The sequence below is a fragment of the Suricata suricatta genome, chromosome 3 (genome assembly GCF_006229205.1).
Source record: "Suricata suricatta isolate VVHF042 chromosome 3, meerkat_22Aug2017_6uvM2_HiC, whole genome shotgun sequence".
Taxonomy (NCBI): Eukaryota; Metazoa; Chordata; class Mammalia; order Carnivora; family Herpestidae; genus Suricata; species Suricata suricatta.
Window position 1 is genome coordinate 139,465,071 of NC_043702.1, and position 18,917 is coordinate 139,483,987.

At 35.2% G+C, this 18,917-nt stretch overlaps 1 protein-coding gene and 2 pseudogenes across 4 annotated transcripts in view; 1 reads left to right on the forward strand and 2 right to left on the reverse strand.

Annotated features, from left to right (window-relative positions):
• Nucleotides 1-18,917, reverse strand: part of RCOR3 (REST corepressor 3) — a 51,795-nt gene that overhangs the window by 8,183 nt on the left and 24,695 nt on the right. For all 4 annotated transcript variants that reach the window (XM_029935331.1, XM_029935330.1, XM_029935334.1 and 1 more), the window contains 3 exons: nt 18,010-18,228; nt 11,427-11,504; nt 3,167-3,224 (listed from right to left, as the gene is read on the reverse strand). In XM_029935331.1, coding sequence (XP_029791191.1) covers nt 3,167-3,224; nt 11,427-11,504; nt 18,010-18,228 — 355 coding nt within the window. The remainder of the gene's footprint in view (nt 1-3,166; nt 3,225-11,426; nt 11,505-18,009; nt 18,229-18,917) is intronic.
• Nucleotides 14,051-15,983, reverse strand: LOC115288222 (annotated as a pseudogene).
• Nucleotides 15,907-16,306, forward strand: LOC115288223 (annotated as a pseudogene).

Below are 18,917 nucleotides of genomic sequence, written 5' to 3' on the forward strand. Positions count from 1 at the left end.
AAACAATATTTATATATATGACACAAGCCATAAACAGGGATACATCCATTAACACAAATTGTGAAGAAGACTATAATTAATTGACTGTTAACTAATTTGTTATAATAAGAAAATGCAGATACTTAAGGCTGGAACAGATTACAGAAAACGTAGAAATTCCATCTAAGCAAATACTTTTAGAGGTTTAAATTAGTTGCATTGATAATATCTCATCTGGGAACTTTTCAAGAATGTTACTGAAGTTTTAACATAGTTAGGACTAAAATTAACATAATAAAGTGATAGATTACACAAATATAAACAGATATTCTTGTTTGGTCTAAGCATGATTTTCCCCCTTCCAAATAAGGGAGAATGAAGGAAAAATAGTTTATTATTTATTTAAATATTTATTATTTGAATGGTAGTATTTAGTTAACACCAATATGAGTCTATGGGCAAAAAAAAAAAGTGGGAAATATATATTTAAGCCCAAAAAAAATGACCTTAATATATTTATGTGGTTTTAAAAGAGTTATAACAAAAAAGTTTATTTAATAGAATTCTAAATCTCACTAATGACACTAGAATTTATAAATTTTTCTTTCCAAGTCACTCTTATAGTCAACTCTGAGCAAGATTTTAAAAAGCATTTAACAGATGAATGTCAAATTAGAATATATACACAGAATGTCTTGAATATAAAGTGCTTATACACTAAAATATCAATATCAAAACAAATGATTTACTACTTTGTGAAACTGAAACAATTATAAGAATAAAAGCATCTAAAGGTTTATCACAAATAAAAATTAAAGAGAAGAAAAAACAAACAACTATCTGCTAAGATAGGTACTTCTGAATAACAAACTCTTAAGTTAAAAACTGCAGTTATGTACCTTCACTACCTGGAGACTCTGGTTCAGGTGACATTACTATATGATTACACTGTTTATAAGACATACTTCTAAGAATTTTATAAATGTATGGGCTTATTAGCAAAAAAAGGCACTATTTAGTTTTCCCTAAAATAACTATTTTGGACACAAATAGCTCTATGTTGTTTAATGTAACGAAAACCATCCCAAACAAAAACAAACAAACAAACCTAAAAAACCCAAAGAGAAACAAAAATTCCACATAGTTAAAATAAATAAAAAACAATGACATTAACATAAGAGAGTACCTTCAAAATCCTAAACACATGCATATTTCTGTACAAATTGCTACATCAGTATGATTTATTTAAGGATTACTTTTTAAATGAATATAAGAATATAATATTGAAAAAAATCTCAGCAGAGAGGAAATATTTGATTACAAACATATTCTTTTAATATTTATAAGCTGAGACAATGTCCACATATATAGCTCAAACTATAAATGTAAGTTTTGCCAACATCCCCTCCCTTGAATGCAGCTCTGCAGCACATCCAACCCAGCCGTAAGATTCAAGGGACTCTCCCCACCTAAAAACAGTGCTGCAGAACAGTGTCAAATCCTGAATGCTTTGGAAACATCAGCCCAGATTTTCCCGAGTAAGTCTCTTCAGAAAATCCTTTACTGGGATAATTTTCTTATACTGGAGTACAGGATTAATATACTAACCTTTAAGGGAACTGAAATACTGGAAATCAGGGTTAAATTCTACAGGCTTTATACACACACACACACGGACAGAAAACACAGGCTTTACATCAATAAAATAACTCCTCAAATAACTACATTCGAGCTACAAGTCACAGATCCAAATCAGTATGAAGCAACCTCTGGAAAAAAAAACATGTTTTTTTAAAAGCAAGCTCTATGCCCAACATGGGGCTTGAACTCATGACCCTGAGATCAAGAGTTGCATAACCTACCAATTGGGCTAGCCAGGTGCTCCTGCTAATTTTTTAATGTGAATTTAAAAAAAGTCAGTTTCTAATTTAAAAACAGCCATTACTGAACATTATAAACTAATTAAACTTTGTTCTGACTCATTCAGAAACTTAGTTGCACAGTTACAAATGTGCTCAATGCACATCCAGCATTCTGTTTATGAAATGACTATTTTGTGCTGTATAGGCCTAGGAGAAGGATGACATCATCGTGTTGGCATTCTCCTGTGACAGTTGCTAATTAGAGTGGCTGGGTAATTCTTACTGACTCTAATCCAAACTGTAGACTCATCTGTTAATCAGTTTTTAATTACCTTATTCTCATATCCAAATGATACCTGAAGATCATTTTTGAGTTAAATAAGCTATGTTTGAATACCTAGAAATATTTTTTAAAGTACATTTATGTTTTATGGGGGCCCGACTTTCTTAGATTAAAAAAAAATAGCTAGTAGCTACTAACCTAGTAGCTATTAGTGCTCAACACAAAGGGGGCTCAGCCAGGAAAAACCAAATTGTAGACTAAACTTATAATTACACTATCTGTCCTGCAGATAGCTTATCTTGAAGGGAAAAGAAAAAAAACTACAAAACTGAATAAATAATATACAGTTTGCCCTTCCTTCAGTAAGCCAAACATGGGAAAATCCAAGTTTATAATGCTTCCAATTTGCTGACAGGCCTCATAATACAAAAAGTGTTCTGCCATAAATTCTACAAAGCATTCTTATAAATAGTGCATTTAAAATGCTTTATGTATATATTTTTAAAGTATCTCTTAACTCTCTCTCTTGTTATATATACATGTATTTTTAAAGTTGGGTTTCTAATCATTCAGTGGCACATATCTCCAAGTTATATACACTGAAAGTTAAGTATATCATTAATATTTTCAGTACCTGATGTTTATGAAGGAGAAACACTATTATACAAAGTAATTAGGAAAACCAGAAACATAATAGTTTATGCTATTAATGATGAATTATCAATGGCTAATATAGAGAATGAACCCAACAGCGGGAAAACGAAAGCAAAGGCACAGAGAGACAGTGTGACTTGTTTGAACTTGTCATCATCCGTCATAGTCAAGGCTGGGAATGTGTTACATGCTGTACAGGACCCAAAATGCATACAGGCTCAGTAAGTCACATCCACAAGAACAAAACAGAATTCCTGGTTATCAGGACTTTGTGGTAAACACAAGAGCTCTTTCTTGATCCATTTCTGAAGAAAGGGAAGAACTATGGTCGGTACCTTTCATGACAGGTTAAATAGTTAACAACAATAACTGCTTATCTTTAGTATACCTTGCACTGCTAGAAGCTGCTCCTCTGTGGTCCAACGGGCATTAATTTTCTGATTTGACTACAAAATTAAAGAGAAGTTTCCTAATGAGGATATGAAGACAGACATTTTTCCAAAGTGCTTATGTTTTTTAACTTTTCACCAAATCACAGACATAAGATTACTAAAACTCTGATTAATGTAGATTCTGTTTTTATAAGGATTAAAAAATATATTCTGAGTTACCTTTTACCCACACAAAAGGATAATGAAAGTGAAATGTACCAATTTGGGAGCATGAACAACATTCACATTTATACTCTAGTCAGAGACATTAAAACTGAGAAAATCTATTAGTCACCCATTTTCCAACTACAATGTTCCTATCACACATGGCAAGTGTTAATTTTAGCTTAGTTTTAAACATTTAAGAGAATTAGTCTTCTTTAGAGAAGATCTGTGACTCTCTTTGAAATTTTTTCTCTTCGTATTTAGAATAAACCTAACCTTGCTCCACCAAAACCAGTGTTATAAACGAATACAGAACTATAGACAAGCCGTAACGCCTAAAATATCTCTTTTAATTTCTGAAGCAGAGAGTGACGCACTAAAAGAACAGATTTTCCCCCTAAGATCTCCCCACATATCTCCAAATATTTTTGTTTAAAAAAATTCCTGTTTAGGATTTTTATTATGACAAAATTACAATATTAAACACCTAATCAAATTTCACTAGTGTATACTCATTGATTAGTACAAGGACCTCTGGCAGGAGGATGGACAGAAATAAGTACACCAGCCTACAGAGGTTTGCAAAAGAGACTAACAGATAAATTGGCCTGGTGTAATACATGGATTAGCTGGGCAAAACAAAGAAATAATTCCTTTGAGAACAAGTGCTTAGGTCTCATCTCTCACTCAAGATCTTAGCAGTAAGAGTTTCTAGGGTACAAAAAGGTTCTGGGTAACATCTACTTTCTCATCGTGAGTGAAGATGTATTAAAAGCAAGCATTCGGAAGAAAGAATAAAAGGAAAATTTTAAATTAGAAAAAATTATTAGAGAAGAAAGAAAAAAGTGTAAAAAAAAAAAAAAACCTGAATAAAGGAGGGACAAACCTAAAGCTGAGAGCACTGAACACCAAATGATGAGTTTAAAAGAGACAGCAAGGCAAGGTCAGGCAGACAGTGGATAAGCCTCAAGGTTAGGATACTGGCAATGAAGCCAAAGAAGAGTAAAAAGGTAAAGAAAATGAGGGGGCCATAGGCCACAAAGAAGCAGTAATAAGAAAAGAGTAAACCAAGGTTTAAAAGAGTAAAAAGGAAAGAAGGAAGGAAGGGAGGAAGGAAGGAAGGAAAAAAAAAGCAAAAGGAGACAATAGAAGAAAAACTCAAAATTTTAAACATATGTTCCCCAAAGAGGACTAACAATAGGAGATAATATTTGAGTTAATATCCAGGCAATCTGGTACTGCCTGGGCTGTGAAAGGTAGATAAAAGAGGTTCTTGGTACCCAAGGATAATTGTTCTAGAATCTTTTAAAAGGTTCAAATATTTCAGAATAGATGGTAAAAAATTAAAGGGTTGACTACAACTTAATCTGAAATATGAAACTAAAACTTACAAAAATTATTTTTTAAAAAGTTAATGATTTCACTTATATGCTTCTATTTTTTTTTTAATTTTTGGCATGTAACAGTATAATGGTATAACATTCACCAGCTTTGAAATTTATAACATGAACATATAAATAGGTAATTTTGTTTGAAAACTTCCAACAATTTTTTTCAAGGGCCTTCCTTGATTCTTTGTTACTCAAATTCTTTTTTTTATAATGTTTTATTTATTTTTGATACAGAGAGAGACAGAGCATGGGAGGGGGAGGGGCAGAGAGAGAAGGAGACACAGAACCGGAAGCAGGCTCCAGGCTCTGAGCTAGCTGTTAGCACAGAGCCTGACGCGGGGCTCGAACCCACGAACATGAGATCTGACCTGAGCCGAAGCCGGAGGCTCAACTGACTGAGCCACCCAGGCGCCCCTCAAATTCTTTCTTGAAATGCCTATGAGTCATTACCCTTTTTTCAATTGTTAACTCTGCTAAATACCCATCTGTCAACAATTCTGCAAGTGATTAAAGCCATTCTCTTGTACTTTCATAGACTTTATGAAGTTTTGCATCTTTTGCAAGGTTTGTAATTTCATTTTGGGTTATGCTATATTTGCATTACATTAGCAAGGAAGTAATAGAGAAGGATGTTGAGGTGATGGATGGGAAAGATAACAGCCAGAGTTAATTAGGGAGAGATAGCTGGTGAGCAGAATCTAATTTTATAAGTGCTTAGTTCATCAGTGAATATTCTCTGGTTTGGCAACTTTTGCTTATCCATGAATCCTTCAGATTAATGAACATTTGGATACTGAAGTTCTCTTTTAATATTACAAGTTGTTCTGAGGATTAAATTTAGAATAAATGTAAAATATTTGTAAAGCTATATTTAGAACATACATAAAAAACATCTAGCAAAATGCCTGAGCTAACTGAAGTTGAAGTTGATTAACTGATGTTTGTTAAATCTGAAAGGCAGAAACTGGAAGAAAAGGTACCATTAATGAAAAGGGAACAAAAAATAAAAGAGAAGTAACATGCACAATGAAAACTTATTTTCAGCTTATAAGCAAATCAGGACACGATAAAAACAAACAGCTATTAATAAAATTGAAAGTTCAGAGTATATGAGGAATTTAAAGATAAGAGGGAAAAGTCACAATGACTAGAACAAGGAAGAACTGAAGTTGGAAAGGCTGGACATTGAGGTGGGTTTAAGAACAGGATAAGTTTCTGAAAGGCAAAGATGAGGAGAAGGCCTATGATGTATAGGCAACAACAGATCAACAGCAATTAGGAAGAAGTAATAAATAAGCCTGGAAAGTTGATAATATTTAAACTAAAGTATGGTAAGGATCACTTATGGAAGGGCTGTGAATATCAAGGTTAATGAGTTCACACTAAATGTAATAAGCAATAGCTTATTAACTATTAAAAGGGAGAGGAGGAGGATTCTAAGCAGAATAAGACTTTAAACCTACAAAGCTGGGAGAAGGGTGGTGCTGTTAAGGACCTAAGAAGTTATGAAATGCTGACTGGGGAGGTGTGGGAAGGCAAGGCTAAGATGACAGTAACTAGGCATTCACTGACAGTGAGGTATGAAGCAGGACATTCAGGTGGAGCTCAGGATCCACTTGAGGCTAAACAGATTCATCTATGTAAACAGTTTTTAAGCGTCTGGAAAAAGTTTGAGGGAAAGCAATGGAGTCATGTCTAACTTAGATGTATGGTTCTAGAATCAGCCTATGAATTAAAAAGATTTTTGCTTTTAATTCCAAATTACTCTTGAAATTCTCTTACAAAGGTGGTCATGAAGACAGGTACACAATCTCTCAGTAAGTCCACATGGCCAAGTATTCCTATAGCACTGAAATGGACCACTAGTTTTCAGTGAATCCTAAATGAAGCCTTTGGTTGGAATTTAGGGTGGCATTGAATGAAAAACATAAATACATATATAAATATTAGAATTTCCAAGTCAAGGAGACTGCTCACCCAGGAGGCACATGGAAGTCCAAGTTGACTAAACCAGTAAATTTACAGTTCTGCCTCCTGACTGCTCACTCTGGGGGAGATGCTTGATAAATGGAGTTCAGGCAGGGCTGCCAGCATTACTCTACTTGCTATTAGTAAGCATTCTTTTTTATTTGGCTGAGTATTTGTGGTTGAGTCTGTGTCATTTAAATGTATATACGATGTAATTTTAATACAGTGAAACGATGAGCGTGTATGATGTTTCCAGAGAGAAGAGAAATGAATGAGCATAAAAACTGGGAGAATGCTTATATTTATGTACAGAAAGGAAAATTACAGCTGAGAAGGGAACATAATAGTTATAAAAGACAACATCACCTCTCAAAAGTTAAAGGAAAAAAGAGAGGCTGTCATCTATGTCAAGGGCTTGGAAAAAGGCTAGGGGAAGGAGTTAGAGCATGGAATTTGATCACTAGCACCAGTGTTGGCCTTTAAGAAGCAGCTTCAGTTGAAGAAAAATGCAGGAAGGGGGATTGAAGCTGCATACAATTAGAAAGTCTGTGTATGACAGAAGGGAAGCAGTGGAAGAAAGGGAAGACTGGAGGAGAAACAGGGTCAATTTTTTTTTAAATACATAGGATTCCTTTAAGTTACAGATTTTTTGATTCTCTTTTAAACTCAAGAAACTTTGGTAGGGATTTGATTAACTTAAGGAAAGGACAACTAGAATATATCTAGGATCTAAAACTGTGTAGTAGTGGTAGTCAAGCTAGCTAGTACCACAGAGAACATACTTCTACAGCAAAGCCCAGGCGGAAATGCTGTTGTTTTGAAAATAATAAAATATTAATCTAAACTAAAATAATCCCATGTATAATAGTTATAAACCTAATAATGCAAAAGGCCCAAAGAGCCTTCTAGAAGAATCTATGACATTCTTAGTGAATTCAGAATCTTCACTGCATCCTTTCCTGGCTAAATCAGTCTTTACATCTTTTCCATTTTTGTCAGTAGTAGATTCATACTATCTCTGACTTGAAAGAATTAGAAAAGATCACCAAGTTAAACCTTTCATCCAATGGTGAAAACTCCATCCAATATCTGTAATGAAAGGAGGTCACCCACCTATACATGAAAACGTCCACAGATGGGAAAATCTCTAGCTGCAAAAAGCACTCCTTTTTTAGTTTCCTCCTTCCTGAATTCATTAATCTCCTTGTTCCCACCCACTTACATCCAACTAAAACAAGTCAAAGCATAACCCCACATGTCAACACTCCTCCCAACACTCTTACATACTTTCAAATAGACACATTAATTTCTATTTTACAATGTTCTTTGGATTTATCCCTTGCTGTCCACCTGACCCTACCCAAAATCCCTTTTACCATTTACTTTATCACTCACGTGCTTAGTATTTTTAGCAGCTATAAAGTTTCCAACTTAGCCTGTTCAATACTGCCAGGATAACCTTCGTAAAATTAAAAATTCCCATTACATCATTCCTAGAGAAAGAAACTATAGGTCTTCCCATTTGACTTAATTTAAAAGGCAAACTTCTCTTCCTAGCTCTCAGACCTTTATACTCCAGCCCTTGCCCACTGCTCTCTATCATAAAGAAGTCCCTGCTGAACTCAATCTTGTTAATATGTCTCTCATATGTCATGTTCACTTGTCCTCTGCATCCAAGTTTACCTTCCTAAGTAGACTACATGCTTCATGAGAAAAACCTTTTATGTTTTATACTTCCACTGGATTCTCAATAGTAATCAGCACTATAATGAGCACATCCTAAGTGCTCAGGGAATACCTGTTGACTGGTTTTTTCCCATTGGATTTATATATAGTTTGAATGTACTGTTCAACACCAAGCCAGCGTTCATATTTTTCTTTCCATCTGCTCTTTTTATACGTGCAAAATTCCTATTCATCCTTTAAACTTCAGCTAAAACATCCCCCATTAGGTAGCTTTTCCTGATTATCCTAGCAAAAATGAGTATTACCACTTGTTCTCCTGTAGCATTTTACTTATAAATCGATCACACAACTTTAGTCATTTCATCTTATAACATCTAGACTGTAAAGTGCTGTTGTTTTTTTTTTAAAGCTGATGGAAAAATCCATCTCTTCCTCATCTTGAGTCTGGCGCCTTAGCCCGCTCGGCCATCCTGACACCATCTCTTCCTCATCTTAATGTGTCCCTTCTTCCCCTCACACACTTCCCACAGTGCCTGAAACAATGCCTACATGAAATAGGTGATCAACAAATACTTATGGGAGTGAATAGACTTTCTTCACCAAATATTTTCCTAAATGAAAACAAATACAACCAAATGAGTAAGTAAAGCATATTAATAACTGTTTACTTCCTATTGAGTTACATCATTTAATAGCTTATTGTTCCAACGGTTAATGAAATTCTTTTGTTAGGTATTAGGTAGAAATTCTATTACCTAACCTAAAGAAGAGGGGATAGATTTAATTTTCAAGGCCTTTACTATGACTGTTAATCTAGTATTTTGAAATGGATCTATTCAGGTTGTTCTCCCCTGCAAAGCAACAGAAATTACATGATAAATATAAATATATCTGGGTATTTTCTAGATAGTAAAATATACATACTTTTTTTTCAAGTCATATGAGTTCAATAAATCAACCTCAAAGTAATATTCAAACTTCACTGTATGGATGATAGAATGTTAAGATTTTGGTCGTTACATTTTTTTTTTTACAAAAAAAGCCAAAAGATGTAATAAATGTTTGATAACTTCTAACCCCAAAATTGCATTTAAATGTAAGAATCAATATACAATTTTGCTATTAAATGAAAACTTTCAAAAGAGGGAGCATATTAATCTAGGACTCCAACTGAACTCCAGGATTGTGAAATATAGCCAAAATTTGACTATTTATTATATGTGTGGCCTTGATCAAGCCAGTTAACCTTTTTAAGGCCCAGTCTTATCGTGTAAAATCATGTCTTACTTTATAGAATGTTCATAAGTGAGGTTATCCTTCAATTTTATGGAAAAACTGAGGTTAGAATCATTGTTTCCTTGAAATTTTGATAGATGTTTTCTGTAAAATTGTCTGGGCCTGGTGTTTTCTTATGAAAAAAAAATGTTAAATTGTTCCATTATCAGGTTTTCTTTTTAAAACAATTTGGTGAGATAGATTTTCCTATGAATTTCTAAGTTTTATTTAAATTTTCAAATTTATTGACAAAGTTCTTTAAGGAATAGTATTCCCATGTTTTCAGTATCTGCTATTCCTTTATTTATTTTGAGAAAGAGAGAGAGAGAGAGCACATGAACATATGCACGAGTAGGGGATGGGCAGAGAGAGAGAGGGAGACAGAGAATCCCAAGCAGGGCTCGAACCCACAAAACCATGAGGTCATGAACTGAGCCAAGATCAACTGTCAGATGCCCAAGTGCCTGAGCCACCCAGGTGCCCCTGTCTGCTATATGTTTTAAATTTAATTCTTAAGTTATGAAACTGTAGTCATTTAAAGTGTCTGGCTTTTATGCATTTCAATGCATAATTAAATATAAAATTAAAATAATTTCAGTGTAAACTTTAAAATTGTTTTTGTGACAATAATATAAATTAGTATTCTTTGTATTACTATTTTTAGATAAATAGAAATGTCACTAGAATGTTTGCCAGTTAACCTGTGGCTTTGGGATGAGATATTATATTGGTCTATATATATTTCATTTTTTTCTATTATCTAACCTTCTTGAAAGAGACCATTTGAAACAAAAATACAAAAACAATTCTATTCTTAATGATACTTCCTTTCTAAAAGATTCTAATGAGACAGAATATGGTACATTAGTTCTGAAGAACTATTCTTCTGCCCTCCCCCACCAGCTCTCACACATAGTTCATCTGTAGATATTCAGACAATCTGTGATGGGAGGAGGGGGCAGGGGACATCATATTAGGACCAAATAAGATTATTTCATTATTACATACATAGAAAGGCAAGTCCTGGATATGAAACATAGCATAGAAGTCTTAAAAAGAAAGAATGGAGAAAAGATTTATAATAGAAGCTTCTGTAGAAAGATTTGACTGGACTTTACGGGCATTTAAGTACTCCTATAATTATCACATCTATCAAAAATATGTTAGGTTTCAGATGAAATACAAGAAAGACTTGAGAAAAAGGTTAATCTATATCTTGTTTTTATATTTCACATTTTCAGGGATATTAGTACAATAATGTTAATTAAGTCCACATGCTAAAATACACAAAATCTGAGTCTGAAGACAAACACCTTAAAATAAAAAATTGCTAAACTTGCTAAGTGAGCTCCTTTTTTGGTAATCTTCCTCCCGTTGTATTATTGCCAAGTCACACAGGTAGGAAAGGGCCTCGAGCAAATACTGCTGTTGACCCAGAAATGTACAGGCCTTCTAGTGTCAGTGCCCTGGGCCTATTAGTGTAACTGTTTCTCCCTACTTCACTTGATATGAATTGGTAAGGGCAGGAAAGATATGAATTCACTTAAATCATTAGCCAAATCTCAAAAGACTAACTATCTAAAATGACAAAATAGAGACATGACAAATTACCCACATTATGACATCTTCAAAGTATTAACAACACATGTGACCAAAATAGTAAATACTGGATAGATAACTCAAAGAATAGGATTTCACCATACTTAGTCACATATATTCTTCAATAACATACCTCAGGAGGTTTGAATTCTTCAATTCCACCTTCCATTTTCTGTTTAAGTGCACTGTTTACTTGCTTAGCATTCTGAACCTTCAACAAAATAACCCAAAGTATGCATCAGATCACATACTCAGTAAATGTATGAATACTCAATAAATGAAAAGGATATAGAATATATACCAAAACCTGCTTAGGTTTTATTTCAGGAAGACAAACACTTATACTTTATTACACTTGGGGCCATTCAACTAATACCCATATCAACTAATATATATATATCAACTAATTATATATATATAACTAATATATATCTAATAAATTAATAGTCTACAAATCAAAGTATCTGAGTATCTTTTAACAATATCTCCTCCCTAAGACTAATGTATATAAGGGAGTTAAATTCCATTAATATTTCTCATTACCATTATGTTTTGATGAAATAATTATCCAGTAATAACAATAATTTTAATAATAATAAGTATCACTGTTGGTGTTTCACATGTAATAAATCATTTAATTCTCAACTATTTTGTGAAGTAAGTATAATCAGTTCTGCTATAACCTGTCATACACATTGTCAAAAATCAGCTTACCAGGCAAGATCACACAATAAAAACCACAGGACTTATGGAGAAACAGAGTTAGGGACACAACACTGAAAAACCTCATCAATGACACAAAAAAGGATAAGAACCTCATAAAAATAATAGCAGTTTTATGCATTCTAAATAAGAACGAAATTCACAAATGCTATAATAAAGATGATACTTTACCTTGAAAAAGACCTGAGGTTGCTTACAGAAGGGAGTGTCAAAACAGTTGCAGCTTGTGAGTTACTGGGAAGTGGTAGAAGGAGGTTATTTGAAATCAGATGCAAAGTTTTAACACCAGATATGGATGTGTGTAGTTCGTAATATGCAGGGAGCTGAGGGAGATGGCACACATCTGGAGTGTGTGGATATATACTCAGCAAGTGCACTTTTTCACTGACAAAAATCAAACATAACCAAATGCAAAATTCACATTATACTCAATTTGTTTCCTAGTATTATCAATTGTGTTGGAACAAATTCATATTTTCAAAACAAGCATTATAGCAGAACTGACTCTATTTTTACTGTAGCCATTTTAGAGATGAGTAAGGGAGGGACCGAGAACTCAAGAAACTTTCCCTAGGTCACAGAGACAGGAGGCAGAGCCTGAATTTGAACTATGCCAAGTTTTTAACTACTGTTCTATTAGAAATATTATTAATATTTACCTAGAATATTAAGGGTTAGGATTTCTATTTGCTCATTTGTTTACATTTTTTTTCTTGGCTTGCTTTTTTTTTTTTTTAGTTTGGACAATATTTATAAAGTGACTTGTGAAAATTTTTTCCTCAGAGATCATACAAATGTGGTCAGCTTCGTTAGACATACGAAGATAAAATGTGAAGTCTCAGTCTTTAAAGATTTCATAATTAGTGGGGAGATAAATAAATATAAAAGTAAAATAAATGCTAAAACACCGAACCTAGACTTGGAGGAAGAGAGAGAAGAAAGTGTTTTGTATACTTGTTAGTGGGTGTGGGTGGTTGGGAAAATAGGTTAAGTTTTCTAAAGGAGATGACACCTAAATTTAGTTTTAAAGGATTAACAAGAATTAAGCAAGTAGGTAAGGCTGGGGCAGGCAATGCCTTCCAGGTAGAACAGCAGCAGGTGGGAGGACAGGAGAGCAGATAGACTGGGCCACAACAAAGAATCTGAATTTTGCCTAAAGACTGAAGGAAACTTTCTAAGGAATTCTCAAGCAAGGGACCAACATTACCATATTCGTATTTTTAGAAGGATAATTCCAGTTGTAATTTGGAGAATGGGATAGGATGAAGAAGATGAAAATTAATCTAACAATCCAGGGAAGAAATACTGAGGACTTCAATTACCAAAACAGGAATGAAGGGATGATGGTGGTGGCACACAGACAGATAAAAGAAAGAACTTGGAAACAAAATTAAGATATGTTTGTAAACAATTGACAGGAGAGAATTAGGGAGAAGAAGGAATCAAGGGCAACTCTGGTCACTGGGCTGAATAAGTGAGTGCACGTGGTGCTGAGACAGGGAATGCAAGAGGGACAGATCCCTGGGGTGGGCAAGGGAGAAATTAGTTCGGACACTAGGAGATGTGTCTGGGATATAAAAGAAGATTTTGTAAATCCAGGGGTGCAAACCTTTACTGTGTCATACATCAAATGACTAACCATGAAAGGAGTTCAAAGCTTTAAAGAAGGTCCTTTATAAAAATCAATAAAAATAGGCTATAAGTGAAGTAGTAGTGTTAAAGATAAAGTATGAATACAGGAGACTGAGTACATTTTATTCCCTTATTATTTAAAAAATTTTTGAACACCTGGGTTTCTGGGTGGCTCGGTCGGTTAAGCATCTAACTCTTAATCTTGGCTTAGGTCATGAACTCATGGTTCGTGGGTTTGAGCCCTCATCAGGCTATGGTACTCGCAGTGCAAAGCCTGCTTGGGATTCTCTCTCCCTCTCTCTCTGTCCCTCCCCCAGTTGCACTGTCTCTGTCTCTCTCAAAATAAATAAAGATAAACCTAAAAAAAAAAAATCAAATAAAAAATAAAATTTTTGAGCACTTTAAAAAATTTTTAACCATATGTTACCAAAAAAAAGTCAAATGACTTTCACACATCAAATCTGGGTTTTGGTTTCAATACATTAAAATAATATAATCCAATCTAACTCATGTTATCACTTTCAGAAACACAATGCAACTGGAAATATTTTTGCCACTCCAGTGGATATTTTTAAAAAACAAATGCCTATGGGTGCTCCTGCATCTTCAAAAGAAAAAGAAAAGAAACAGGAACCACAGTTCTCCAAGGATGGCTGTATTTCCCATACTGTACAAAAAACAAAAATCGTCCTCAAGAGTTTCAATATGTATTGTAACAGACATTTCACTCCTTCCGTTTGCTTTCTGACTTCTTAAATCACTTGATTAGAAGACTGTTCTCACTGCTTCTTAACTACTATTGGTACTTGGTAGGACCTAAGTTTTAAACTTCTGTAAAGAACATTGCAAGCTATTTCATGTAATTTAATTTTGTACTGAATATTCTTCAAAGGACTTTATAAATAATACAATATTTTAAATGAGTCTCCAATTCACTGGTCTTTCTACCATATATTGCTTTTTCCAACTTTATCTACAAATGATCTAATTCCAGGTAAATTCAAGAGGAACCCAAGGACTGGCACCCTTCTAATAAAGTAAATGACCATAGGAAAGAAGCCCCTGAAAACAAGAAAGAATCAATAAACTTCAAAGATCATACCTATTGAAGGGCCAACCAACAAGGACAACAAATACACCACCCAGGAAAAATCCTGTAGCTTTCACGTTATGTTTTTCGAAGAAGAATCTGAATGTTCTTTGTAAACCACTTACAAAAGCCAAGTTAGTAACAAATAAAACATTTCCAATAGCCAGTAGTGCTTGGTCAAATACGAGAATCATTCCAAAGAACAGGAAAAATACTCCACATCCTGTTAATCCCACTCCAATTCTCTGGGTGTCCAATAAGGAGACCATGGCTGCAATGGTGAGGGCAGTGGCAACAGAACCTTGCGGTGCCCAGGGGGTAAAGCAAAGTCAGCACGATAGCTAGGAAGCAGCCCAGGCAAGAGCCGCCACATCTTCTGGAAAGATGCAGCCACCCCTAATCCAGCTTCAAGACCATTCAAGCCCTTTTTAAAAATATTACAAAGTGTTTTAGACGTTCTCTAAAGAGGAGTGTTGTGGTTTGGGAGATTGGAGTCTTACATACATACATTCACTGTTCAATTAAAGGTTAAGCATTCAGTCAAAAACATACCTACCTATACCAGAGAGTGCAGTGTCATAACAGTTAAAGGAAGAAGGAATTCTAAGAAGGAAGAAGTGGTTGTCAGTGTCAAACATTATTGAGCAGTAATAGATTCAAGAGAAATAAGAACCAAGAAGAGGGCATGAGACTTGGCAACTTGTTAATAAATAAACTTGAGATTGCTTTTGCAGTGGTAGAATTAGGATAGTGTATGGGGCAGAAATTAGATTGGGAAGGGTGAGAGAATATGTGATGGTAAGAAAGCAGAGAAGCTGATGTGGTAGATATTTATTCAAGAAGTTTGTAGGAGAAGAAAAGAGAAATATAAGAGCAGTTTGGGTAAATAATGAGGGTCAATAGAGAAATTTCAATGTTTGGGATAGGGGAAAACGATCTTGCTCCTTTGCTATTCTGCTGCAAGATTCTTACATTTTATATAAACTAGTATAATATTAACTCTAAGGATGCATATTATAACACATAAGCAAGGATGATATGGTAGGTTGAGGATGCATACTGTAATCCCTAGGGCAACTACTTAAAAAATGTAAAAAGATAAGTTGAAAAATGTAAGTAAGATCATGTTACACTTCTCTTTAAAATCCTTCAGTGGCCCTTCTCCCTCCCTGCCATCTTGGCGGCTGCTTTTGGTTGGGTCTGTCCCGCACCTAAGGCAGGAAGATGGTGGCCGCAAAGAAGACGAAAAAGTCGCTGGAGTCCATCAACTCTAGGCTCCAACTCGTTATGAAAAGTGGAAAGCACGTGCTGGGGTACAAGCAGACTCTGAAAATGATCAGACATGGCAAAGCGAAACTGGTCATCCTCGCCAACCGTCCAGCCTTGAGGAAATCCGAAATAGAATACTACGCCATGTTGGCCAAAACTGGTGTCCATCACTACAGTGGCAGTAATACTGAATTGGGCACAGCTTGTGGGAAATACTACAGAGTGTGCACACTGGCTATCATTGATCCAGGTGATTCTGATATCACTGAAGCATGCCAGAACAGACTGGTGAAAAGTAAATCACGTAAAAATGTTCTTTAATAAAACTGGCCAGAGCTTGTTTTAAAAACAAGGGAAAAAATAAAATAAAATCCTTCAGTGGTTTCCTAACTCAAAATTAATTTTAATTTTCTTTTTTTTCCCTTTTTTCCTTTATTTATTTTTGAGAGAGAGAGACAGACAGACAGACAGACAGACAAATAGCACAAACAGGGAAGGGGCATAGAGACAGGGAGACAAAGAATCCTAAGCAGACTCCAGGCTCTGAGCTGTCAGCACAGAGCCCAATGCGGGGCTTGAACTCACAAACTCTGAGATCATGACCTGAGCCGAAGTTGGACGCTTAAGCAATTGAACCACCTAGGCTCCCCATAATTTAAATTTCTTAACATGATCTTCTTATAAATTCCTGTCTCACTGTGCTGTAATCTGCTAAAGGCAAGTAGAAATTAATGAAGCACTTTAAGAGGAATGATTCTGATCATACCAGTATTTAAGAAGATAACACTGACAACAATGTATAACATGGAGCTGCAGAGAAGTGGATAGTAAGGACAACCAACAAGATAGTTATGGTCAGATCAGAGGGATAAGGGCCAGAACAAAGGTAGTTGTGATGGGATTAAAAATGAGGGGATTGATTTAAAGAAAATTTCTCAGATAAAACTTACACAACTTGGTTACCACTTGGATTTGTGTGTACTGGGGGGTGTGATAATGGCAAGGGATAAATCAAAGATGATTCTCATGTTTCAGCAGACAGGAAACAAAAAAAAAACTTTAGGGGATAGATCAGATGCCTAACAGGTACCTAGAAATATAGTAATATAGAGCTTGGGAGAAAAGTCACAGCCTGAGAAGTAGATTCAGCTATCACTGGCATATAGTGTATGCTTGGCTGACATAGACCAAGAAAGTACAGACTTGGAAAAGTACCTAGAGCTAAGGGATAGGGAAGAGAACCTATCCCTAAGGGAAAGGGAAAACAACAGAAACAAATAAAAAGAGGAAAAGGTGACTGAGGAAGGCCAGAGACCTAATGACAACCACTAACTGAGTACATACTATGTGCCAGGAACTGTTGTTGTAAGCATTATGATACACACACACACACACACACACACACACACACATACATATAATGAATATAATTCTTCCCAAGTATCATATTATTATCCAATTTCAAGATGAGGAAACTGAGTTAAGAAGAGTGAAATGGCTCCCCTACGGTTACATAAAAAGTAGCTGGGGTTAAAATTTAGGTTCACTGACCCTACATCCTCTTAACCATGAGTAACCTAATTATGATGAGAATACATTTATAATACCTTGGCTGCTACCACTGGCAATAAGAGGAGGAGAGAGTGGCCATTACTCACAAAATGTGCCAGATGCTACTTGACAATCTGCATGTAAAACCTCAAACGATTCCCAACAACTTGCAAGAGACGTATGATTATTATCCCCAATTTCACAGATATAAAATGGAAGCTCAGAGAGTCCCTTATATCCCAATATCACAGAGCTAACAGGTGTTGATGCTGGGATTCAAATTTAGAATAGACAGAGGCATCTTTGAATTTGGAAACAAAGTAAATTTTAGAGAATGAAACTCATGTGAACAGCTAGCTGAGAAAATCTGCAAAGAACTTAGGTTTACTAAGGTCTTAAAAGGAGATAAACAAAATGCACAGAATCATTATGAATGAGTTTTATGAACTACCTGGCGTTTTAACGAGATCAGCTCCATGTCCAGTTGCCGCAGGATGGTGTTGGCTGCATTGGGACTACAGGACACCGCTACCACGTCCTCTTGGGTTAAATACATGCCTTTAGGTGGACGGCACTTGGAGCGCTGGGAGTGGTGGCGGTGTTGTAAACTCTGATACTCTCTCCTTCCAAGGCCAATCTTGCTGGTTTGGACAGGCTGTTCAGTATTGCCCTAGAAGAATAAAAGTAGAGTAACAGGTTATTTCGTTTTCACGCACATATAACCTGAGAACAGTCTATTACTAGAAGTATTTGCTGCACTAAGGACACCTAAAATCTACTTCTCACCCATTACATCATGTATGGGTACACACACAGATACACATGCAGCACTTAGCAACTGGGGCAAAATAAGCGTACAACGTAATGCATGTTTGACCAATCCACTCAATAAAATGTTTGACTTCTAGCCCAGAGGCCTATAGAGGACTATGAACAAATAAAAAACAAGTTGGATTCTAAACTATTCTTGTTTGCCTCAAGATAGAATATATTTTCCCTCAGCAATAAAGGCCCCCCCCCCAAAAACCCAGCTATAACTTATTAAGCGCAAAAGTTTTTAAGAAATTAAAAAGAAGCAAATTAGGAATTATGACAAGTGGCTGATAATATTTACTCTCGTTTTAGAATGGGTGAAAGAGAAGTATGCCTCTAAAGATTAGAAAGGAGACATCATTGTCTTTTTATTTTTTAAAATGTTTATTTTTGAGAGAGAGAGAGAGAGAGAGAGAGAGAGAGAGAGCGTGCGCAAGCATGAGTTGGGAAGGGGCAGAGAGACAGAGAGACACAGAATCTGAAGCAGGCTCTAGACTCTGAGCAGTCAGCATAGAGCCCAATGCAGGGCTCAAACTCATTAACCAT